The 27,271-nt window shown below is 35.6% G+C and overlaps 2 protein-coding genes across 4 annotated transcripts in view; one reads left to right on the top strand and one right to left on the bottom strand.

Annotated features, from left to right (window-relative positions):
• if (inflated) overlaps nucleotides 1–23,379 on the bottom strand; it is a 63,561-nt gene extending 40,182 nt beyond the window's left edge. Inside the window, exons 1-2 of one of the 2 annotated variants that reach the window (XM_012364774.2) lie at nucleotides 22,703–23,379; nucleotides 4,651–4,772 (exon numbers count right to left, since the gene is read on the bottom strand). In XM_012364774.2, coding sequence (XP_012220197.1) covers nucleotides 4,651–4,772; nucleotides 22,703–22,899 — 319 coding nt within the window. In that variant the 5' untranslated portion in view covers nucleotides 22,900–23,379. The remainder of the gene's footprint in view (nucleotides 1–4,650; nucleotides 4,773–22,702) is intronic. The other variant, XM_012364775.2, reaches the window with a different exon arrangement.
• Nucleotides 23,380–24,149: 770 nt separating this feature from the next.
• Nucleotides 24,150–26,344, top strand: WDR79 (WD repeat domain 79). Of its 2 annotated transcripts, none has more exons than XM_012364767.2 (6): nucleotides 24,150–24,250; nucleotides 24,356–24,625; nucleotides 24,832–25,340; nucleotides 25,411–25,643; nucleotides 25,723–25,956; nucleotides 26,032–26,344. In XM_012364767.2, the coding sequence occupies exons 2-6, from the start codon at nucleotides 24,368–24,370 to the stop codon at nucleotides 26,250–26,252; spliced, it is 1,455 nt and encodes a 484-aa protein (XP_012220190.1). In that variant the 5' UTR covers nucleotides 24,150–24,250; nucleotides 24,356–24,367; the 3' UTR covers nucleotides 26,253–26,344. The 2 variants fall into 2 exon arrangements, with proteins under 2 accessions (XP_012220190.1, XP_012220193.1); XM_012364770.2 differs by having other exon boundaries at nucleotides 24,176–24,259.
• Nucleotides 26,345–27,271: the final 927 nt, after the last annotated feature.

The raw sequence follows: 27,271 nt of genomic DNA, 5'->3' as shown, positions 1-27,271 counted from the left end.
AGAAGATCGTTTGGCACTTCAACGTTCCGCAGGTGGAACAGTGAGATACATCGCGAATAAGGATCGAGAGCGAGATCTCGCCTAGAGTCACCAGATCTTGACAAAGAAACAATCTATCTTTTCCTTCAATTACGACAATTTAACAAACTTGTAAACAAAAAAATGAGTAGTATCGTTAACACGGCTTAAGTAAACAATTAAAAATTTGACATGAAAAAGTTGTGCGTAAAAATAGATAAAAATTTCAAGAGCATTTGCTTCTTCAAAGAATTTTTTTCTTGGAACTTTTTCTTTGAACTTTATTCCAACTATTCGAACCGTTTAAACGTACAAAGTGTTCAAACGTTTTGTCCGAATCCTAATCTAAACATCTCGATGATGTATAGAGAAACAACTGTGATTTTCTCGAATGAACCGCGGCTAAAGTTAGACGTCCTGTACAAATTACCGATTGTAGCAGATCGTTCGTCGAAGTAATAATAATATTGTGCTCGTCGAGGCGCGCTCAGCATCGCGAAACCAGGCGGCGGCTATTTTCGAGAGCAACTCCGTTCGCGAGGTTTCAGCGACACACTGTAAATCCGGATCTCGGGTTATCCCACTACTATTTTAAACCATGACAGTGTAAATGTCAAAAGAAATACGTAAAGCGGCGTTCTCGAAGGACGTATGTAATTTTTACGTAATCTCTTTTCTCGATCCCGATATTGAATATCATTATTTACATAGCTGTGATTTAAAGCTCTTCTAGCTGGCTATAAAAAGGCAGGTAAAGAAAGTAACGCGCCTTATAGAGATATAAACTGTACGTTGAGTAAGAAAAATCTACTGGAAAAAAATATGAGAAAATACGAAGGCAACTTTATAAATATGTTTCAATCAACAGATAAAAATGTGTTAATTTATCGACGTTAAACGTGTTCTAATCGCTCTTAAATACAAACATTTAAAGCTTTGACGCTTGAATACCTGAACAACAATTTTTAGCTTCAGTATTTATGTAACTAGGTGCAAGTTAAAGTTACGATCATCAATTATCGTGATTCGAATCTGGTGTGTGTCGTAAAACAACGTTTCGACAGTATCGCGAGCGACCATCTCGAGAAAGTCCAGTCTCGCGTGACGTTCATGTATGCCCAGGTAGCGAAGAATGAGAAATAATCGAGATGTTTTCGCGCGCGGAGACGAAGAAACCACACGTGCGCGCTAAGAATCGACGCCGAGCACGACAGAGAGAGCAGCCAGCTGGCTACTAGGTATCCTAATTGGACAAGATCGAGGTGGGAAGAGCATACGATCGGTCTAATTATCGATCAAAGCAAAAGATGTTCGCGGGCGCGCAGTAGCGCCGGTTATGGAAGAGAAGAATCGACTAATTGGATGTACAACTCGAGAATTTCTTGTATGCGCAGCCGGGCGAAAATGTTTCCTCGTACAAAAAAACGCGCGATCGAGGAGAACGGAGGAGAAAAACATCGATGAAGTACCGCAGGAAGCCGATATCTCTTTTTATTGCATTCGGATAAAATCTTCGTGCGAATGCAAATCAATGAAATCGAGAATGAAGCAAAAATAGATTTTGAAGAAAACAAGTGCGGAAATTTTACGCTCGACTGGCACAATTTTATTAATTTTTATTAGTTCAACTATTGTGACTCGTCTTTGCTTCGATTTTAAGTCTTTAAATTTATCGCCCGTAAACCTTATTTCATTAATTCGGTTACTTAATATCTTTTTTGCAAACTTTCTCTTTCATTTGTTTGCAATTAAACATTTCGAGTATATTTTTGTAGTATTCAAAATAATTCTAAATTACCAAGTCTTTAATTAAAAAAAATATGTGAAGAAATATTCGAGATGTGAAGAAATAATTCATCTAAGAAATCATCTAACATAAAACTCCAGTATTACATTCTGATATATATCGCATGCTTTCTTGCAAAATATAGCCACAAGCTATCAGGCGGTCTAATTATTCACGCATTCTATCTTCTCAATCAGGTGCGAACGCGCTGAAAAGGAAGAAATATATCTCAACGCGTTTCGATCGCGCTTCTCTTTTATTCACGCTGCCGATTGATCATGCTCGCGCTCCATTTGCTCGATAATGTAACATGAAATCAGCGATCGGCCCCAGTCGTGTGATTTCCTGCCGATCATGCTCGGCGCGGTCGATCTCTCACTCTCTCGCAAGAACAAACTGGCAACGCGAGAGCACGAGTCGGAATTGCTGCAGATCGCTGTTGAGATACGGCAGTATTACGAGGTATGTAACTGCGTCTAATTCGCGCCGCGAATTTATTCTCGCTAATTTACATTAGCGCGTTCGATTCGCGCGCGTGTTTACGAGCGGCGCGAAAGATTACCTATTGGGCTCGCGAGCGCGCGCGGATAATATTTTTAACCCTAGCTTACCGGGAAACTTTATGACCAGGCGATGTACTTTAAACGCGGCCACTTTAATTGGTTCGCGCGCGGTATGCGTGTTACTCTCTTCTCCGCCAGACTTTACGCAACGTTTCCCCGCAAATTTATGAACTGAGCGTCAGAGTGAACCAAGTTCTCTCCGAGTGTGAATTTACGGTGCTAATCCGATTCGTTAGGGTATTTTTTAGCGACTTTTAAATAGTCTTACATTAAGATAGAGCTTAACTAATTTCACTTATGCTTCTTGTTAAGTTAATAACTATTATTGTAATAAACATCAATATATTGGTCGAAAAATATCTTACTAAAATATTTAAATGTACATTGCATTACTTTTTCAAAATTTTCCAACGTTTATTAATGTAAATTTAGTAAAAATTTCATAAAGCAATACTATTCATCCCGGAAGAATATGGTGTTATTTTTGAGAAAAGTTTTAATTTATTTAATTACAAAGTTATTGTATTCGATATGTTTCAATCAATGTATGCTTTTCCATTCTGCGCAAATTTGCAAAAGAATCGTGGACTCAATTGATGACGATAAAGAATTTTTGTAGACATTTAAGAATTTTTTCACAAAGCGATTGAAGCGTATGCCATTTGTGTGTGAATAAGATTTAGAACTCTTCCTATTCATATGTACATATAATTTATGGCGCGAAGTATAGGCGCAATAAATCATGCCTGGTCAGTGCGCAACGTTACGTGCGGCGATTGCCAAGCATCGAAATATGATAGGGTCAACGACAGGGTGGGTGTATTGGCACTAACTAAGAATAGCGTGCGTTCCCTAACCAGTTCGCCGGTTACTTCGCGCTCCTTGAGATTATGAAGCTACGCTGGCGCTCTGACGAAGGGAAGGTAGAATGTGGGTCAACTGCTTCACGGGACAGTCTGGAGAAGGCAAAGCGGAAATGTCTTATTTGTATCTTTCAACGCTGCCAATAAAAGTCCAGAGTTATAAAAAGTATCATCAGTTTAGATAAAAATGTCGAATTAAGTCTAAAGTGTAATAAATATTGACAATATCTACCTCAAATTTACTAATTTTATTAATCTTTTTACTTTTAATAGTGATTAATAATATTAATAATAAAATTATTGAAATTAAATATAATAATTGGAACTTTTTACAAGCTTGCAATATAAATAAGTCTATTTTTATGTTAATGTTTGATTCAACTTTGACTTCAAATAGACCAACAATAATTGACTCCTTATAATAACAATTTAATTTGTCTTAATTTTTACTGTCACATAAATAATAAAGAGATTATGAATAATAAGCGTGATAAGTAGCTACTTATTAATAATTAGCGTGATAAGTAGCTAATTATTAATTAACTATGCGGTTAAATGCGAGCGAGACGACACTATGTATTTGCAATTAGCATTTGTTCTGCGAGCTTCTCGATTGTCACAGTGAATTCTCCTGAGCGAATTCCGAAACCGGTCTTGTCGCCATGGATTCTCGATCGTGAATCACGATCGAGCGTTCCAGACTGCCGATCGATTTTTCTCCGAGGACCGTAAGTGCTTCAACCGACAACACTGAAGAGTTGCCGACCGCGGCTGCGAATTCACGACGCTCAATTAGCCACTCAATGAATTGCCAATTATGTCAAATGTGATCGAGCGTGTGGAATCTCACGAGGCTGTTACTCTGCAAATGCACTAATGTTTCAACGCCGGCTGACGTAAGGATCTAAATTAACTCTAGATTAGCAGACACAGAGTGAGAACTCTCGCAGTTCCAAATTTACCTCCATCTTGACAATTTGCGCGCTAGCTTGTCATTCAATCAATGAGATAACCTGTCAATCATCGATAAAAGAACGTCATGTGCGCATCATGCTCGCGTGCTATCCGCAAGTTACTTTCGCTTTCCACGCCCTAATATATTCAATGGCAGATTAGTGCATAGATTTGAGTCTCTATTTTTATTTCCTAATTCATTTCTTATTTTTTAACAATTTTAATTGTTAACCAAGTTTAACGCAAGTATTATTTAATATTCTTCAAAAATAATTTTTATAATGCAAACAGATTAAATATGCAAATTTGCATTATTATATAATACATAATTAAATTTTTAATATATATATTCTGAGAAGATTTCAAAATTATATTTAATATTTCTCGGTATTTTAATCAGCCACTAAAGATATTAGCGTATCATCTCCATCGAGACTAAGATAAGTAACGTCAATGATCTTATTACCTTTATCGTCGAAGTGGATTAAGTTGCATCTATCGTCAGCCGCGATATCGCATTTATAGACTGCACCTCCTCGGTAAACACTGTTTTGCGAAGTTTCGGCTTCCGGAGCACCCACGATCGCCCTGAAAAATATAAGCACGCTATCAGCGAAATCAAACACCAAGAAAAATATTGTGCTAGATACATTGAGCTAGATGTGCACTTCCGATACGATTTGTTTGACGTCGACCGATTGCGAATTGTTTCAAAAGACGATTGTATCCGATTGATTTTCTTGAGTCAAAATTATCATTTGTATAAATACTTTTTAATATTTTAAGCGCTCTTATAAATAATATTTAAATTAATCTGTCAATTGCATTTGGTTCATATGTATACATTATTACTTATTTCATAAGTTTAATGTTTAAACTAACTAACAATTTTCGATTTTTCAAACTTAAAGTTAGTTCGGACAATTTGAATTGTTTGAACCTTCAGCTCGAGAAGTCCGAACTCTTTGATGTTCGATCTCGAGATCCAAACTGTCTGAACTGCTCGACCACCAGAAGAAACTTCCGAGCACTAATTTTGATTAATGGCGCAAGATCTGGCAATGAGATCTGGCCGATGGACGATGAATTGTATGAACAGCTTTCGCTGTCAAAATCTCAGGTACAGTTGCCGGTGGCCATTGAGATGTCAAGAACTGTCAATTACATTCTAGACAAGGTTACACGGGAGAAGCCGCCTGTGATCATACCATTTGCTTCTCGTACAATTTTCTTTTTTCTCGCACGGAGAGAGCACTACAATCTGAGCTATCGCTGCCCTCGCAATATCGTTAATAGACTAGATTACAATAGACCTTTCGACGCTTTGCTCGCTATATCAATCTTTTTTAATTTCTCTTCTTGGTTCTTTGATTTCCATTACTTACATCAATGTTATTTGATCTCAGAATTAATTTTCTTTTTCCATTGAAATTTCTGTTTTATATAACATAATTAATTTAATTAATTTAATTTTCAGACAAATTGCGCTTATAATGTATTTTCAGGTGAAAGTATATGACAATAAAATATCAATAAAATATATTAACGCGAAATTAATTGACGAATGATGACTATAAAATTGCAGGGATATCGATACGTAACTCATTTCCAAAGAAAATCATTGCAACATATCATAATTATGCGAAGAGACACTCCTCGAGACCTCCTTCGTGCAGTGACTTTATTAAAGCAACTTTTACTACGTATAATTAATCTTAATGACAGCGCTTCGGACGTCAAATAACGCGATTAAATGACGGGCAACACGAAAAAAAAGTGACGTAAAGGCCTCGACACCTTCAATTACCTTAACGATCGGCGCTTCGCGTGCCAAATTGGCCATTACTATTATTGAACGAGAGGCTCCGGTTGCTTTTTTTTACGAGTGCCTCTCCCACTTGGGGTTTCGGCGGGATCCCCGATATTAGAAGAATTGGAAAGAGGTGTACACACACGAAGCCTAGTTTATTATTTGCGCTGATAATTTATTGTCCGCGTGCGCAAGAGCCGGCTCCGATAATGCGGTCCGGAAATAAAAGGCGCGATGTGACCGCAGGCGTTACCAAGCGCGCTCGGACAATATGAAAATGGGATGGTGTAAGACAATCGATCGTGTAATTATCTCCGGAGGGCGTGTCGGCCAAGTGAAAACCCCAAGAGAGTATCGGCATCACCCTGACCTATCGGTGAGGTAATTAATTTCGCTCACGTAGGAGAATATGTCCATAATGGTACTTTTCTCTCTCAATACCTTATATGCCGTCACCTAATTTCTACCTCCATCGTCCAATATTTCAATATTATTTTTATAAATCTTAATATCTGTCTATTTGAATTGAAAACACAAATTATATTTGAAAGAAAAGAATGTGCCGAAGTTACCGAAAGAAATTCGAGTATTTCAAATGAAACTTATCAAGAAATTAGTTCTCAACAATTTAAATCTTTCACGTCATTTTCCAGAAGCAGACATTTCAGAAGCTACTAGTGAACCTTCTCGGATATTACTGTTTACCTTTCATGACAAATGATGTGACGGATGACGAGGCTTTTATCGCCTTGTGTCAAAAGATTTCGGAATATTAGCTTGCAAAGGTGAAAGGGTAAAAGCTTTCTTTCCACTCGACGGAAATTATCTCACCTACGTGTTTACGTGATACGACGAGGTCACATTGATATATTGCATAGTTTTTTTTTTGAAATATTGCAATATAACACTCAAAAAAATGATCTTGCAATAATAGCTAAAATTTTCTAGGTGTAAAAAATTAACTAAAACAGATAAATGATTAGCAACTGTTGTGATATTGCATATGTAATTACTTAATCAGTTTAGATGACAGAAACAGAATATATATCTGTATTGTTTGTGAACTTTAAAAAGAAAGTTTCTCTAAAGCGCCTATCTATATAAGATCAATCACGTGTTAGATCATGCAATGAATAACATTTAGCAATGGTACCTAAATTTTTCAGAAGCTATTGCTAGAACATTACTGCTATAATTCTGTATGTGACAAACAATGTTTTCACAGATACGAAAAATAGCGATACATTCTTGTTGCGATATCTAGAAATCTAACTACATCAGCAAAATATTTTTTTGAGTGAAGGATATATGAATTATTAAACAGTTTCATAAATATTAATAAGACTTGATAAACGCTAAAATATGTTATTGCCATGTGATATCTTCTTTAAATAAAAGAACGACGATAATATGATCATCTACGAATAGATATCAACGTATACAATTTAACTCTGTTCTGTTGACCTAGTTTCGTTAACGCCGCTAATTTAAAGCCCATTAACGACTACGCGCTCAATGAATAATAACCAATAACTTTGGTCATTGTTCCTCGTCTAATCCTTCTAATCTGTGCTGAAGAATTTTATAGCCAATAATTACACCATCTCATCGTGCACAATTAATATATTATTAAGACTTGATCTATGGCTGTCTTCAATAGGCTTTGTTAATTAATCATAATTTAAACGACATTTAAGTTATGCCATTATTTAATGTTTGCATAGTAAGATTTGTTAATGGATATTACATATGCATTTACTCAAGCAACTCTATTCAAAAATGAGAAATATCTTTTAATTTTCAAAAAAAACCATGTCTTTTTAACAGATACAATAATTTTATTAAAAACATTTACTTGTAAACGTATATTATTTGGATAAAATTTAAGATTAAAATAATGACGTATATATTTAATGGTAAAAAAAATTATCAAATTGTTTTTTTCAAAGACAAACAAACAATTTGACTATCTACAATGTTGAAGTAAAAATATCCAACACTAGAATGTTCGACGAAAGAACAACATTTTTATGAAAAGAAAACTTACTCTTGCTAATGTATATAATTTTTTGTCATTTTGACGATAAACTTTACATAGTAAATAATGTACATTCATAAGTTTATGTCAATACGTCCAAGAATCATATCTGTAAAGAATAAATGAATCTATTTAAAAATTGTAAGATGCTCTTCAAACTTTTGAGCGTATCTTCTATCGGCGGAAATTTTGGCACGAGACAGATTCCATGGCGTAGGTTTTCACCTCGAACACATGGAAATGCCATTACCTATGAGAAGCAACCTTGGCACACATCGACTCTTCTGGGTTGCACGATCGGTGCAGCGCGCGTAGGTAAGCGCCGCACACTCATACGCGTACACGTGGAAAGAGACGAGCTGATTATACTGCTTATGTAAGCGATTCATAAGCGTGCGCCTCGGCCGTGCCGTCGAAATTGCATGCCGATAACAACGAACTAACGGAATTCATTAGCGGCCACATTTAGATTGAAATTCACGTGAGCAATAAAGATAAAGGAAAGCTTCGCGTTTCCTGTCAGTCTACTATAATTATTATAATACGCGCGTCATCGTAATTAATAACGAAATAATCGAAACAGGTTCCTCTTTGCCGAGGCTGAGCCGAGATAATACCGACGTTAAATTGGATGAGCTTCTTGCGGTCAAGCAGACTGAAGTAATAATTAGAGATGGTAAATAATGATAGCATCAGAAGCACGAAAGATGACCACGAAACTCGTTTCTCTAGTACATTGTGCAAGAACAAAAAGTGTGCCATAATTGCAACGGGAAGAATACCAACGGGAGACACCGTAACATCTGGTGGCATGGATAATTTTCTTAAATACCGCAAATTGAACACGTACTAGCACAATAGAAGCTGAAAACATCATTCAGAATAATTTTCAATTTTATCGGTCTATCATTTCACCGCCTACATGACAGATGATGAAATGGTACAATCACTTTTAACATAATCATCATCAAATTAAATTAATGTTATTTTGCTGGAGAATAAAATCTGACGCGTAATTGGTCACTAATTTAAACTTTGTTTGTATTTCCAATAAATTTGTTAAAATAATTATTTAAAAAAAAACGCATTTTTGTTGTAATGATGATAAAATTCAAACAGCACAATTCAGTACACAAATATGCATTTAAAATTATGACAGACAAACGCTCGCGCTACTTTAACAGTGTACGTGGGTCGAACCTGACAAGGCGCTTAAGCTTTCGCCCACTCTACTTTTTTGCATTCGTGAGAGGAACTACAGTCACCGATATGTGACGTGAACGAGAATGCAGGGGCGAACCGGTCCCGCAGGATACAGAATCATCGTCGTCGGGGATTCTCGCGTGCGCGATTCGGGAGTATCGACGTAGGTTTCAGGTGAGCTAATCGTACGCGAATAGGTGCGATCAGTGGGCGTTCGAGATAGTCTGTCGTCCAGTCAGATTACATGGGTACAAGCAACCTGACTCGAGGAGAAAGTCCAGGACCTGTTGGCTTTTAATGTCGTTCTTGTGTCAGTTTCGTATCTATCAGTCCTTTTTGTACTCACCAGTGCTCTCGATATGTATGCTAATAGCTTTCGCTATCGATCAATGTAATCTATCTCAAATTCTTTGTCAGTTTATATTTTAATTGTTTCATTATTATTTTAAAAATTTGTTTAAAAAAAGTATTTAAAAAAGAAACTATGTTGAACGACAAATTTATGACAATTAAATTTGATTTAAGCTTTTAGCACGTCAATCACGATATCAACGGGAATGCTGCATATAATTTTAAATGACGTCATTTAATTCACCAACAATCAGCCCTATAAATTACCTAATAAAGTAAAGTAAGTTGTGTTTATAAACGACTATGTGAGATCACCAGTGTTGGTGACAAAAATAAAGTCTTGCAGCTGCGACCATCTCGCAATGCACCTGCGGTCCCTCAGCGTTTATTGCCACGCAAATATTTTTTAACGAAAGGAATTTGATGAGCTGGCGATTTTTTCAAGGTCTTGATCGTAAAATGGAGAACATTCTATTCAATCGCACTCTTCATTAAATGAGACAAGAATCATTTCATGCAGACAATATGGAGCACTCTCTTTCAAGCGGCCTGTTTCTTGAATAACAAATATGATGACAGCAACTCTAAAAATATCTACGCACTTTGTGCTATATTTATTTCCCAAGTCTATCACAACAAGCATTACCTTGAACAATATAGAAACATTAATCAACTATTATTATGAAGTCAATTTCATCTTACGAAACATGCTTACAAGAGTAAGATTTACGTTTCACAATTAAATCCTTATTTTTTTATGTAAATCTATATTTTTTACTTTTATTTATTTATTTAGTAACAGAATTAATTCTCGTATAAAAATATATTAATACATTTTAGAAATTATCATAAGTTATCGTTTATAAGCTGAAATGTTTGTAAGATCGAAAATCGATTTTCGATAAAATAATCCCCATAGCATGTGTTAAAAATAACAGTAAGAGATAAAAATATATGAAAGCTAAGAATAAAATTTCAAGAAAAACTTTTTAGTTGACTATCACATCAAGCGCATGATGCAGAAATAAGTCAGACAAAAAGTGTCAACCGCGCGAAGTAACTCGATAGTCCCAGTATATCGTATATCGTTTCGCGAGATGCAGCACGTGCAACGTTATACTGCCTGCTTTGCATAAGCTTCCTGGCAAACCACGAAATCTGCATAGGCCGTGCACAGCGGCTCCTTTAAATGCCGCCGTATTCATCCATCGCGCATGAATTAGAGAGTGACTTGTCGGTCATCAGGTGTAATTCGAGTCTCTCGCGTCGTGAATATCGGTGTCTTTTATCCGTTATGCCGTCCGTCGCCGCAGCGTTGTATTGACTTATATTACAACGGCGCGGACCGTCGTCGCGCGCATTCGTAATCCCGTATTTGGCAAAATCGGGACGGCTCCATCGGACGCGCCGCGCCGTACTTGGCGAATTGCTCAATGCCGCCGTCCCCGCTTCCACGTGGGATGTCGGTGCCGTGATCTCTGAAAAGTATCTTTCTCTCTGTCTTCGGTGTGTCGTGAAGCGAATTCACGCACGTATGTCGTGCGTGCAATGGGATGAATGTGCGTCTTCTATGGGGCGTCGTGAGTAGAATCGCGTCAAAAGTACCGGTACAACCCGCAATCGGCTTGTCATGCCGCGTGCGGAGCAAAGTTATTGTTCGTAAAAAAATAGGCACAGCGCTATTTTTCCGGAAATACAATGCTTGTATTTTTCGCGTGAATCTTCTTACCCGCATGAGTTTCTTTTCATACGCAAAAATGTTTTTTTTTTCCCCATTCAAATAATAGATATAAATTATTTATAAAGTTACAGGTGAAAAAATATATGAATGATAGATGAATTATTCAATACTGATAGATGAATAATTTTGAAAGAAGTTATAAAAATACTTCAGTTATAAATATTTAATTTTTAAACCAGAAATTACTTCAAATAATTTAAAATTATATTTTCGAATATATCATAGAAATAAAGTTTACTTCACTTTATTTTATTTACTTTTTATAGATGTATAACCATAAATAAAATGGAAAAGAAATTTAAGAAGAACTTGAGCAATATATGGAGTGTTGCACGGTAAGTAATCGATGATAAGCATCTTAATTAAAATAATTTATCAACTTAATAACTACTTATTTTTTAACAGATCAAAAATACATATGCTTATTTAAAGATGCTTATGTCGATTTCAATTGATTTCAATAAAGCAAATCGTTTTCATGTAGCCACGTGCTATTACGCGATATATCATGTCGCGTCGAATGTGTTTGACTGGATAACTTCCGTTACAACTATTATAGCCAAATAAAGACTCGTGTACGAGCATAAAGAATGACGATTGTAATGCAACCTCGGGTTTCAAGCCGGAAATCACGTAATACTTAAAGGCCCTTTCCTCCTCCGCAAAGGGAAGCGCCTCTTAAGCATCAATGAAAAATACGTACAGCTTGTCTCTGCCTCGAGAAGTGCCGGCCAAACATTATCTTAAAATCACGTTAATATTCCTGCTTCTTAATATTGATCTTATCGGCACAAATTCCGCAATTTTTTAATATACTTTATATATTCACAAAATTCGTTAATTTTATGTTTAATAATGTAATGTGTTAAAAATTGTGATTATTTTAATATTTTCTTAATTGTTTAAATTTTCTTATTTTATCGTCTGTATTCGAATGTATTGTGCATCTTAATCTTAGCACTGAATATCTAACAGATTTTTGGAGTAAAATCCTTTCGATTAAAACACGGGTTCAGCGAACCCGTGCGCGGTTCAGATTCCCCAGGAACGCGTATATGTTAATGAGCTCGCGCGTGCTAGGAAATTTAAACCAAGCGTGGAATACATCTTCCGTACAATATGCACACACAGTGTACCGTGTTATTGCCGAGGATAGTAAAAATCAGCGTAATTCAGCGGTATCCGATCGACGCAAAATTTTGCTTCGCTGCGTGATTCGTGTGTTTTGTTATAGGTATTTGTATGTATGTGCTAATTAAATTTCATAGTTTAATTCTGATAATCACTTTAGAGCTTCAGCTTACATAACTTTCTGCTTCATTAATCGACAGAATCTGCCAAGCCATTAAAATTCATTTGTGCTGCATCGAGTTATCGAAGTAATATTTGTAAACTTTATATTAAATGTGAAATTTTATGATAATGTATAGTAATATATAATCTAATTTTATATAATTTTAAAACAAGAGTTATAGATATTTTATACATTTATTTAATCAAAGTATATCTTGAAACTTCAAAATATTAAAAAAATATTATTTTAAAGTTGATAGTTAATATGAGTTTCGTATAAAAAAATCTTAATTATAAACTTTTTTCTGTATAAAAGGATCTTAATTATAAACTTTTTTCTGTATTTAAGAAAAATTGAGAAAATTTCTTTGAACTTAATTACGCAAGAAGACCCGTAAAGACGTCGTACGCAACGTGCGTTCGAGGATACGCACGATCAGTTGATGACGTAACGCAAACGGAGGCGTGTATCGATGTCGAGTCGCCGCTACTTTATAAGGAGCACCTCCTCACTAACACCATTCGGCTCTCGCTGTGGGCAAACTCGTAACCACCATTCAAAGCGAAATCGCGTGTGTGCGTGAACCGCGTAATTGCACCGTAATTCTGCGGTAATGTAATCTACCATCGTCTCGATTGACAATTTCACTCTCGACGTCACGAATTTGTCACTTTCAATATACAACGAATATATTTTATCCCGTTTACGTGTGTTCTTTTCAAGAAAAAGAATTTCTTACAATATATCATTAATAGAACATATTTTTAAGATATTATGATTTTTTAAGATACAAGTTTAGACAAAATAAAATTATTTCTGAAAGTAAATATATTCTTATAAGTATAAATACGTAAAATATGAAATACTTTAGAAATAGGAATCTTCAATCTTTATAATCTTTTTTTAATTTTTGTATATCTCAAATATAGATATAACAATTGTTAATTTTTTTATATCAACCGATGGTTAACAAAATTTTTTTTTTAAATTAAGAGAGTGTGATCGATTAAAGACAGCCTTGCCACGCCTTTACTGCGGGACAGAAAGCTTTATACGTTCTCTCCCACGATAGCGAAGTCATTTGATTAATCTCGGTCACGAGCTAATATCGCGAGCTAGTAAACGTTTCTCGCTCATAATTTGCATCTATCGTTGCCCGGAGCAACCGAGCCCTTGGAATTATCAAGTTCTCAATGAATTGAAGGTCGTTTCCAGATTTATTTTGTCTATTGATTGATGACGAACTTGATAAAAGCAACATTCAGTCGCTGCGAATGGCTTTTCGACTTTTTTGGGTAACAACGATCATAAACTGACCATATTGGTGGCAGACCTTGTGAAATACAAGAAAAGTTTCTTTCGCTCCAATCACACTTGGATATATGCTGAGTGTTAACTCACATCTCGCAATTCTCATTATCGAACAGTTGTGTACATATTTATTTATTCCAATATTATTAAGATCTGCGATTCAAATTCCACCATGATATATTTCCACTATGATGCAATCGCATCCATATATGTTCTCTAATAAAAAATTCGTGCAAATATTAAATTAGCGTGAAACATCAAAGAAACGGCATTAGATCATTTTTAATTTAGTAAACAACTGTAGAACGATAAGAGGGGATTAATCAAGTGACTCTAATCTCATTAATTAACGCGCCGTAAATCGTCGTTTCATCTCGGGTCGCGATACAATGACCCAATTCTATCGAGGCGACACTATTGTTAACGCGATTGGGATTACGTAACTGTACCATTTGCCGAGATTGCCCGGTCGTTTGTCTGGTTTGTCGGGTGCTCAGTCGACGGAACATATACAAATGACATACAAATTAATCCGTCATAGAGAATGATTTGTCGAAGATAGTGCAACGTTTACAAATTCGACGTCAAATGTTCTTATAAATTGCTATATTGATTACTTACTTTATAATTCATTGTAAAAATAAGTCAAAAATAAATTCCTGCAAGCAATAAAAAACTTTTCCAACTTTAGAAAAGCGCTCACTTTCGTTTATGTAAGATTTATATTTCAAAAAAAAAAAAAGAAAAAGAAAAGTGAAGTGTTAAAAAGAATTATAAATCTTTCGGGACATGCTAAACGTTTTTCCATAGACTGGGTGGACCGCGCCGCTCCTTCATAGACTTCAATGGCGGAGGAAACATATGTCAAACACAGTCACAGGGAACAATGCAATTTCGGGGGAGTGACACGTTAACGTGTCGCAGCCATATGGCGAGCAGAGCTGACCGTGCATGTTGTGCATCCAAAGTTACTACTCCATTGAAAGAGAAACAACAGTGTAAAATTTTTCAGAAATTTCTTATTCTGAGAGAAATGGGACTTGCAACAACTGTGTTTTTCTTTTTTTTTTTTAATAATATTAATAATAGAATTATTTTTAATTAATTTTAGTTTCTGTTTAATTATTCTTTTATTAAAGCAAGCAATAAACTGTTTTTTACTGCAGTTTTTCTTATTTTAGCACGTTTTAATAAATAATTTCTATTGTCGCATCATATATTAATCAAATAGACGTCTCAATGAGACGCCATTAAGATAATTTACTTGAAATTAAAGTGCCACGATTCTTTATGATTTTATCGCTTCGTTCGGAATGATCGATGTTTACGATCGTTTGAGAATTATAATTATATTCTTAATGATGCAAAAACACTTTGCATAATCGTATGTCCACCGTAGACAATAACCGCGACACATCCGCTCGACTTTGCAAGTGGTACAGTCGCGTTTGCAATTCCGGTTGAATCATGAATCATTCTCGGTAGCACAACGTGACGCAGACACACGATACGGGCCATCAATTCGAGTCGCCGTCTGCGACCAAGTATCGCTCTGAGACATTCGGTGTGGAACTATTTAGTCGACAACTACGAATTTTATGCGTTATGGCGGGAGACGGTGGCTCGCGTGCCGTCGCGATATAACCGTCCGTATTCCCGTGTGCGTGTATACGTGCGGCGCCGTTTGCACGCGTGTTGCAGGTAAAGGTAACAACGCAGGCCCCCGAGGCTACCGGCTCTCGTCTGCATAATGACACGGCCTGAGCTTCGGGGCACGTGCCTCACGCGATCCTCGTTACCTTCTGCTTTTATCCCTATCTCTTTCTGCCCCTTTTTTTCTCGGATCCCGCGCGCTTCTTCTATCTCACCAATTTTCGGAAGCGAAAAGAACTAAACGACTTCGCGATTGCGATCGGGTGAACCCTCATTTCTCATCGTAACATGGAAGAATGAAATTATCGCAGTCGAAAATAATTATGTACGTATCGAGATTGAATGATTTTCTATTTCGTCGCAAAGTTAATTTATGCAAACGCGCGTGATTATTTGTGATCTTCAGATCAGTGCACGATCTGATACTCCATTTAGATAAAATTTGAAATTTTAATTTAATACTAAAATTAAATTGCAAAATTGAATATTGCATGTAAACAAGTCATCGCTAATATGTTAACATTTTTTTCTTCATCAGTGAAAGAGTTAAGGTAGATGGTGAAACACTTTTTCGAAATGTAATCCCTTAGTTTCTTATGAAAGGTACTGCCTTATGCAATTCAATGACATTACTATCGTCATACCGTATCTATATCAATATCTGACGCGCATTGCAAATTGATAATCAGTTTTGAGGTGTGGTAGATATGCGCTGGTGGGCGCCGAGATGAATAAAACAAGGTGAACCACAGAAAGTAAATACGAGAAGACGGTTAACAGTTGAAGTTACGAGCGACTCTGTACATATTTTGTATATTTCATCACTTGATTCTTTTTCGCGATGAAAGTGGCAGATATAACACGCCAAGAGATTTCCCATCTTACAAGTCACAATTACAATTGCTATCTTCTCAGCGGGCAACCGTGCAGTTTACAATGTGAATTAATTCGGAATTGCATGGTAATGCGAAGCGAAAGGTTAACACAACGCCTTATAACGTCTTATAAAATATCACTTGCGCCTTTTTTTAATGCGCGTTCTCATTTCATGTTTTTACGACGATGACGATTTCGCGCGTCCCGCAATTCATCCGGGAGGTTGTGACACTGGCGATCGCTTTGAGAGCCGCCGCTTTAAATCTCCGCTCGTAAGAGTCACAACGAGAGAGAGAGAGAGACTCGCATAATCATCGTATATCACTGTGCCATAAACGGCAAACTTTCGCGGCTGTTAAGCTGTACGCGGAATCACGCGCTGAATGGGAGATACGAAGCACGCGAATAAATTAATCGACCGGAATGCGAAGAAAAAACACGACCGGATTGACGCGTTTCGATTGGTCTCGACTTTCGTTTCGCCAGCCGGAAGCAGCGGGGAAATTGAATCCTCATTTCCTCCTCTGTCTCGACACGCGTCGTAAGCACCGCACTTTTTATGCGGACGAACGTAACGTTACGCGCGTTGAAAGAGCTGGCCTGTACCGCACACGAGAAATTGAAAGTCATCTTTAAAAACGTTAATTATGCCATATTCTTTTACAAATACAAATATGGATTTGAATAATAGTAGATATTATATTATTCGTACTTCTTCGATTTTTTCTTTTTTCCAAATTGCTATTTAAAAAATGTCATTATATTTATTATTAATTATGAAAGAAATGTCAAACTTGGGCCTTAATAATAAAAAATTATTAAAATTGTAAAATAGCTATATTTGTTTTTATTGTCTTTCATGTTTCCTCTGTAACGATTGTTTGCTTTCTATTATGTTATCACTGAAGATGGCCAAAATAAATGTGCCGAAACGTATAAATTAATATTTTGGTTAATTATTTTTTGAGCATCTAACACCTGGCTCTGGGTCAATATAGCTATTTTACAATTTTAATAATATTTATTATTATTAATATTTGTTTTCGCAAATACATCTTCTTGTATAGAATTTACGAAATAAAGCTGCTTGCGAATTGTTGTTCAAGCATACCGTGTACTTATCACATGGAAGCGGATGATAAGGCCACGCTTCCTGGAATATAAACGAAAGGCATTTTGCATGATAGGGACAAAGGAGAGTTAATTTCTCTTTCTGAAGAAATGATCGGGCGATATCTCCGCGTTGTGTTGTGATATGCGTCAATTAGCAATTCAATCATCGAAGCGAGCAACAATAGAAACGACTAGCATCGAGTCCGTTGTTTTGTTCCGAATAACACATTGCGGTATCGGCGTGTTTATTTTGCTCGTAGACGTCGCGTCATGAAATCATTTGCATGCATTTCGCTGTGCAATCTCAACGTCATCGCCGATATTTGCGACATCTTCAGCAATAAGGTCAATCAGTAATCGCATATCAAGATGTTTTAACAATAGTACATTGAATTGTTTACTTTTTATTTATTCCTTTAACTTAGATAATATCGGAAAAAAGTCGAGAAATATTAATAGTTTTCGAGTTATACGCAATTGAAAAATCTTTGCAAACTAAACTTTAAGAAAATTCATATTCTTTAGTTAAATTAATTTTATTTTGATAAAATTTTAATTTAAATAAATAATGTTAAAAATTGCAAAGATGCGATTAATGATGCCTCAATATTTTTACTAAAGAAAAATATATTCTAAATTCGCCAGAAAGTGTCATTAAAAAAATATCGACACGCTCAGGGCACGCTGTACAGAAGTAACTTTTATCGCAATCGTATAATTAGAGTAATCTTCCACTCGAAGCGTTCAATTGTTCGGTAATAAACGATGTGAGAAACTACAAGCGATATCGCCATTCCTGATATTTCGCCTTGAACGTTCGCGACACTCTTATCGGCGTTTCATGCGTTTGCTCACCGAGACTTCGCGGCGTGAAATAATTTCTATATTTAGTGCGCGACTCGGTGTGTCTCGCGGGAAGGTTTCTACATACATAATCGACGAATTCGGGAAATGGACGACTCATCGAAACTCGGCCTTATGACTCGATCTGCTATTTGCTCGCCTCGCTATGCATTTACGCGATCGTGACTGAACTCGCCTCTTAAAGACACGATCGCGCCGATGCAGTCGCATAATGAATCACACAATACGTGTTCCGGCTATACGCTGACATTTATACACCTTGCTCGGGCCTTCCTCGTGACACACAATCCTCGAGATACATCACGCTCGGAGCAGTCGCGGACGTATTGAATTTAAGCGCCGATAAATTAACGAACGGTTTTTCGCGCTTCCGACGTGCGAAAAGATACTCGTCGGACATAACGGAGAATTAATGAGAAGATTATAAAATTTAAATCGCCAGCAACTTACCGCGACAAAATAAATTAAACGACTTTTGTACAGGCCGCACATAAGGAGTTATCTTAATACTAATTTCCTGTAGGATTTACACGACACCAACTTTCGTTCGCGCTGTTCACGCAAGCGCAAGCGTAATCGCATTACATTTTTTTGTGAATGGTAAACGAGACCGGGATTACATGAGTATATATGACCGGACCAGATATATGGATGAGATTATCGGTCGCTGGTGGTAATGGCGCATTGTGCGGACGTTAGAGAGCTCGTAGATATTACGTGGCATCAGATGCGAGATGCACACTGCTCTCAATCATATGCATGAGACCGCAACGGAAAGCCGAATCTCAACTTACTCTCCTCCGAAACAGGATTCTTTCAGTTTGTGGTTTATCTTATTGTTAGTCCACAGATTACTACAAGATATTTTATACATTTTATATTAAACGGAGATTTTATTTTATTTAATGCTATCGTTTTGCGAAATAAACTATTTCTGATCGCCAAAAATTATATATATAAAGCGTTGAATATATAAAGATATTGCAGTAATTCGTTGTTAAGTCACAAACAAATTTCAATTTCTTAATCATATTACGGTAATTAATACAAGTAGGTTATTAATGTAATGCGATAAAATTTGCGTTTTAGAAAAGAATAATACTTTCGAAGTAGATTAATTTCATTCTATTGCCGTGAAAAAAAAAGTTTAACATGCTCAAAAGAAGAAACAAATTTTATTTTTTTAACTCTTTGCGATCTAAATTTAGATTTTTCCAAGAAATAAGTCAAATGTAACAATCAACTTTTATCTAGAAAGATTAGAAAAAAATATAGTTCACTAATCATCTACTGTTTCAATTGTTTGTAAAATTATGCAGAGAATTATCATAAAGTGTCGAGTTTATTTCGACTGGAAAAAATTAAAATGCATCTGAATATTAAAAACAAAGCACATTTCTTTTAGCAGTCGAGCGTCAAGTAGGGACTCGGTCAATGAGGAAGTCCGTGAAAGAGCAGTATCGCGTAGTAGATAGTAGTAGAGATCGAACGCGTAGATTACAAAGGTATTAATCAGAGCGGCGCGGGAGTGATGAACCGCCTACGTAACGCACCGTGCAGTCGCAGTGATGACCTAACATCCTGCATCACGAAGTGTCCCGTGCTATGGACACATCCATCGTACCTGGTTAAATCATCGCCGCACGAACGACACGCATATATCCGGCGACATATATTCCGCGATATTGCGCGAAAATGCACGAAGAAGGAACACGTTATTTCATCTCTCACGAACGACGCAATAAATGCAAGACTTAAATCTGTCTCGATCCAATTACGGTTCGTTCGCGCCTTATTTCTGCAAAGTCAAAAGATACTCGTAATTTCAGACGCCAGGTTTCAGATCTCGCGATATCGAGTGTCCGCACGTGAGCGATAAAAATCGCGAGTGCTGAAGAAGTGCTATAAATATCGGGGTCCCATTCTATTTCAAGAATTATGGCGATCGAGTGCTTTAATCCCCGTGAACGATGGATTGACGAGGACGTGAGCGAGCGCTCGTAAAGCTCGAGCTGGCCTAAATATAAGCGCCCACGAAGCCTCCTGTAAGGCTTCATGTAATCCGGACTTCCTGCGGCTCTCCTCTCGCTCGTTTCCCTCTCGTTATTAACGTAATGCTTCATCGCTTGTTAAGTAACATTGTTTCTTAAAATAGTACCAAGTACACAAAAATATGAATTGTCAACTTTAAATATCAAATAAATGCAATAACATTTATTTCTATATTATAAAAGACTCTAAAAAGTATAAAAAATCAAAGATTTATTTTATTTTGTTAATCCACATTAGCGTTTCTTATAAAAATTTAGTGAAAAAAGAGCATTATCTTATTTTATTTTCTAAAAATACTAATATATTTTTTTAATATATTTGCACAGAATATTATAAGCGTGATAGTTTAATTTAAACTGTTAATAATATCAAACTTTCTAAGAATAAAACTTTTTTATTCCCTAAAAATAATTTTATACATATTCGAACAAAATAATATCTATTATATTTTAATACATAACATATTAAACTGAATTGTTAATAATATTAGACTTAAAAGATTTTATTTCTAAAAAATATATTACGTTGTGTGATTAAATTTAATTCAATTTGGATCTAATCATTAATCGCTTGTGTGTATTAAATGCAATATCCCATTGTTCCGTTGACGTGGGTGCTGTTTTTCCCGCAAATCCGAGGATGCGGGCGGTGCTATTGGCCGCGTTTTCCCGTTTCGCCGATATTATTTATAATCGTCGCCGAGAGGGAAAGAGAGAGAAAGAGAGAGAGACGCGGGAGCCGAAGGAGAAAAGTTTATTCGTGGCCCGTCGTGAGCGTGAGTCACGAAATTCGAGAACGAGAGTCTCGTTCGCACACTAGATCGCAGCGTGGAGAAAAGTCGTTTAGGCGCTTCTAAGGGTAGCAATAGTCCTGACACGTCCCTGAAGCGGTACTTATCGGTGATGGATAGAGGATTATCGCTCGTTATTAAACCCCGAGATGAAACACGAGGACGCGGCCCTTATCCCGCACTCTGATATCTCAAACGAGGGAGCTGCTGTTCTAACTTGCGGGATACAAGACTGACAATTTATTTCACGATAAAAAATATATAAGAATACGTACTGAAATATTGTTCGAAATTTTATGTCAAAGATACGAAAATATTAAAAATATTGTTATCTATAAATGGATAAATTCCATGCGAAGCGCTATCAGCTGTTATACTCGTTTTCATAAAACAAAAATGCTGTCATAAATAATTTTACTATTGTCGTCATCCGAATGAAACTTAAAACGAATCACACGGTTTTAAATTTAAAATGTCCAATAATGTTTTTTATTTTGCAGTCTCTCCGGATGAGTCAATCATTTGTGTAATCGAGCGATGAGTCAAACACCTGGTCGAAAATCGCGTACGGAAAAAGAATCGAACAATTTTCATTTTCTTTAAAGATTAATTATAAAAATTATAAAAAGAAATATTAAAGATGCGTTATTTATATAGTAATATTTTTAGCTAGAAATGTTTTTACATGTATAAAAAATTAAGCTAGCAAAACTTGGCTTTCCAATTGTTCCAGATCTCGTAAAAAGTAAATTTTTTTTTGTATCGCATACGTGTGCATCGTCATAGTTTTAATCTTAAAGATTAGCGTAGTATGCATGAAAAAAAATACAGCAACGCAATACGGTTTCCCATTTTCTGAGATAACCCTATGTGTCATCAGATTACGCTATGCTTCTTTAAGGCTAATGAATAAGATTCGCTCCGACACATATTATGTTAGCAACTGACGCTCCTCTTACGATCTATTGTTTTAATTTTTTATCGTGGAATCACTTATTTACAAATTTTCCTTTTACAATATGCCTTAAATGCAGACTGTCGCATATTTTCGATGTAAGAGCATCAAGAATTCAAAATACAGAATTTATCTTTAAAAGCGTTGGCAGCGATTTTTCAAGTAAAATCGAATTATTTTATCACTTTCAGATACTATTGTCAGATACTATTGTCTCCATCTCCAAAAACCGAGTTTTCGAGTGTGTAGGATCCTGCGAGCGCACAGTATCAGAATACATCTCCATAAGAGACAAAACAAACTGAAGCAAACTGTTGATTGAAATTTAAGTGTTGGTTATCCTTTGTAAATCGTGCCATTAAAGTGCAGTCTCTGAATTCAAATAAATGTGCAACTTACTTCAGTTCGTTCTATTTCTTATCGAAATACATTTTTCTGGATATTCTTAAAAAGTAAAATAAACTCACCATCCGCGGGCGAACTTGTCACGATACGTCGACACAGAGAAGCCGAACATGGACCTCTCCTCCATGCGGTACACCGCGTAGTGTTTTGTTTCGACGTTGAAACCGTCGACGACATGCCGGGGTGGAGAACCGATGACAACAAGCCCGATGAAGCTCCAGAGTAGCCTCGTCAACTGCATCTTGTCCGCCGGATTCATATCACCGGATTGCACTGCTAAACACTTCGTCACCGTGTTTTTCGAGTCACTCTCATATATGATTTACGCGGATCGTGAAAAACCGTGGATCGCACACACGACGCGAAGATGTACTACACTGGCTTAACGATCGCTAGATCTGTATGTTAACGTCAATGCGCACGGACGCGGGTTAAGTCGGTAGCAGCTGCACCAGCCGACGACATGTGTCTTCCGCGATGCCCTCGAGACACGAGAGGGAGGACGACGATGGGGTCGGAGAGGGCAAGAGAGCCGAAGATGTCTGCTTGACGGACGCCCGCAGACAGACTGAGTGAAGCTCGGTTCTTTCGGGTAGTCTTCACTCACTCGCGTGCGACTCTCGACGGCCGGAGCGAGACTCCCACCCACGGCGCCGTGAGCCGGCGTGCGATGCCGGCACTTGAGTTGTGGATTGCAACGACGGCGGCTCATTGCAATTAAATGTTGATACAGCGCTATGATAATCGAATTTTATAGCAATTAAATTACATAATTGTAGAATTGTTTCAACTGTATATATAGCGATTATATTGTAATAGAATTTTTTGTACATCATCACAGTGAAGAGATCAAATCATCAAAGAGAGAGAAAGCTATAAACAATTTATAGCAAACATATATGTCGAAGATCGCCTCCGATTGGAAACAATATACGTGTTGCTAATTAGATTCCAATTCGCTTTCGATTTTATTTTCAAGTGGTAATTATAATTATTATAAATTATCAAAATAAAAAAATTTGAAAAAACAAAAATATGTGTCGTACAAATTGTTCCAATTAGATGCCAGTGCATCAGTCAATTGTATTTTTATTAACTATAATAACTAGAAGTTATCGATAAAACTTTAAATTTTTCTTTTTGTAAAATAGAATCCAAAAATTTGTTCATAATTGCAGATCCAAATGTAATTTTACGTAAAAATTTAATGGACCTCAGAGACTTCTAGAATTAACCTTACATTTATCATCAAAGAATTGTTTTACACACACATCTACTAAAAATATAATTAATATTATCAGTTTTTCTATCTAATTTTATGTATCTTATTATTGATTTTAAAGATAATATTTCTCAATAGTTACCTAATATGCTTTTTAATTGAGAATAACTTAATGTTCAACAATAATTAACAATTGATTGTAACTGACTTCAGCAAATCACTATTGAAACTTTTTGTTACAAGCGGATATAACGTCACAATGTAGCGCACCAAGCGTACAATATTGTAACTAACCTACTAAACGTGTTTCCTAACCGTCCCAACCTTACCTTGCCTAACGTTATTTTGAAGTTATCGGTGGAGAATAATCTAGCGATTCTAGAAATCAGTAAATATTGTACATAATAACGAATGCTTAAAAATTCTTTTTTACATATTTTATTTTACAAATAAAATGGAAAATTTCTAAACGAGAAAAAATTCATGGTTACAGTGAGAAATAAAAATGGAATGTGCAGAACTCAAGGTTGAATCATGTTTGTTGACAGCAACACAGCATGAAACTTTAAATAAAAGTGATGTAGTCATAAATACAAAAAGTCAAAATGATGCAAAAACTGACGAAAATGACCATGTACAATTAGAGAGTTTATTTATACAGCCTGAAGACTGTTCCAATTTAATAAATACTGAAACGTATTTAGAATCCAATAATGCTTCAATCACAAACAAAACTGTCCATCATACTTTTTCACAGTCACATGTAAGTATAATATAAATATCAATAAATAATATTCATCTATTTAAAAAATTAAGAATATTTTCTTTAAGTGGATATTTGTATAAGATAGATATTTGATCTTAATTTGTACAAGTAGATATTTGATAAATCAACTATTGTAGTATTAAAACAAATTGTAAAGTGATTAATCCTCAAATCTCTGACATTAATATTTAATCAAATTATAGGTGACACAGGACACAACGCAATCTTTAGAAGAGACACAAAATAATGAAACAGTAAATGATACAAAACTAAGAAGTACAAATTTGGAGCATGCTGAATTAACAGATTCTACTTGTATTCTGTACAATTTGTCCAGCACACCAAGGCTACTATGTGTAGCTACTGAAGAATATCAACCTACAGACTTGTATGAAAATTTTACAAAAGGCTGCCAGTGGTCCCCAGATGGAACATGCTTGCTTGTACCATCAGAAGACTTTAGATTGCGCATTTATGAGCTTCCTAGAGAATTATATTCTGGCCAAATCCCATTTGATTTTAAGGAGACCCATTTTACACCTGCTTTAACAGTTAAAGAAGGAGGTCTTATATACGACACTTGCTGGTATCCCTTTATGAATTCATGGGATCCTGCAACATGTTGCTTTCTTAGTACCAGTAGAGAGAGCCCCATTCATTTATGGGATGCATTTACAGGAGAACTGCGTGCAACGTATCGAGCTTACAATCAGTTAGTAACATAGTTTTCACTTAATTAAATCTTAAACACAACTTTGTAAAAAAAATGCATTTTGTTTCAGAGTTGATGAAGTAGAAGCATCTATAAGTATCCAATTTGTGGATTCAGGAAAGGAAATATGGTGTGGTTTTAAAAACGCTGTGAGAACTTTTGACACGGACCGTCCTGGACGTCAAACAAATACCATTCAATTTAAACACGATTTTCCAAATATGACTGGATTAGTCTCCTGCATTCGTGAAAATCCAATTATGTCGGGCCTAATTGCCTTCGGCACGTATTCTAAATGTATCGGTATGCATTTCAATTTAATAATTCTTATTACACATATTTTGTATACTAACTATGTTATTTTTCTTCTTTATATTTAAAGGTCTGTACAAAGATGGACCACTATGCACTTTTAAAACTGGAAGTGGTGTAACACAAATTGAATTTAGCTCTTGCGGAACGAAATTGTTCTCCGTTGTTCGGAAAAACAATGAATTTTTATGCTGGGACCTTCGTAATCCTGGAAATATACTTTATTCTCTTGGAGGAAGACAATCAAATACCAATCAAAGAATACAATTTAGTATAACACCTGATACTAAACAGATAATTTCTGGTTAGTTCAGTAGGTGCAAAATAATAGTCTCAGCATATGATGTAACATACTTCAATAATATTATGTATTCTACAGGTGGTGTCGATGGAAATATCGCTGTGTGGGAATTACCAGAAATTACACATTACGATGAAGATCTAAGTCCAAAATATAAAATAAAATTATCTGAAGATTGCATAAATGGAACAAGCTTACACAGAAGTTTACCCATAATAGCAACCAGTTCTGGACAGAGGCAATGTGGTATTGAAAACCAATATAGAGACAACAGCGTAAGATTATGGTGGGCTTCTTGATATGGTAATTAGGCAGCTTGATTTACATATTAACGTGTTAAACGTAACTGGTAAAATAAAAACAAAAAAAATTGTAAATATTTTTTTGTAAATATTTGTATTTTATATTAGTAATAGTATCATAAGCGTTGGGAATAACTTTTATAGCATACATTACACTTTTTTTTTATGTTACATATTTTAATTATTACTTTGAACAAAATTCTTAAGCTCTCAAAAATATGTTAATAACGAACAAAGATTGAAAATTGACCAAACCCATCAAGAAAATTGGATGAATTCCTAAAACACAAGCACAAACATAAAATAACTAAATCTGTAAATTGTCCTTCAGAATTCCGTTCATATAATTCTACTTTGAAATACTCATATTTTTTAATTATTGTGTATCATATAATATTTAGAATTAGATATTGAATAAAACACAAATCGAATTTAAAAAATCATTAATGATCAGTGAAAATTATTTTTTAAATTTGATTCAGTTATGTTTTGTTTATATCAAATTCTAAGTATTAATTGAAATCCTAAATTAGGTCATTAATATTTATCTTTTTTCCATTTGGATCTATTGTCTATTCATCAGTCTCACAAAGCAAATCAAGTTCAGTTTTAAATTGACATATATGTAATGAATATGACACATATGTAATGAATAGCCAATAGATACATTGAAAGAAGATAATGAATGCATAATTCTCTGAAAGATTTAGATTTTCTTTTTTCTGTGTGTTTTGAGAGAATCTTTAATTTCCAAGTTCAACCAAGTTTAAATATTAGATCTCGTCTTCTAATTGTACTTCAGAGAGAAGTATTATATACATTTATTTTTGTTATTATATATAGACACAAGATTATTTTTCTGATTTTGGAATTATCATTTGTTTAGATATTAGATTGTCCAGATTATACCGTTTTCTTTAATGAATTTAATAGAAAAAATTCGTGTGAATTTTCCGGACAGTACAATCTCTTTCGAAGTACTCTTATTTCTGAATCTTGCGTGTAATATTTAAAAT

The sequence above is a fragment of the Linepithema humile genome, chromosome 1 (genome assembly GCF_040581485.1).
Source record: "Linepithema humile isolate Giens D197 chromosome 1, Lhum_UNIL_v1.0, whole genome shotgun sequence".
In the NCBI taxonomy this organism is placed as follows: domain Eukaryota; kingdom Metazoa; phylum Arthropoda; class Insecta; order Hymenoptera; family Formicidae; genus Linepithema; species Linepithema humile.
This window is presented reverse-complemented; position numbering and strand designations above follow the sequence as displayed.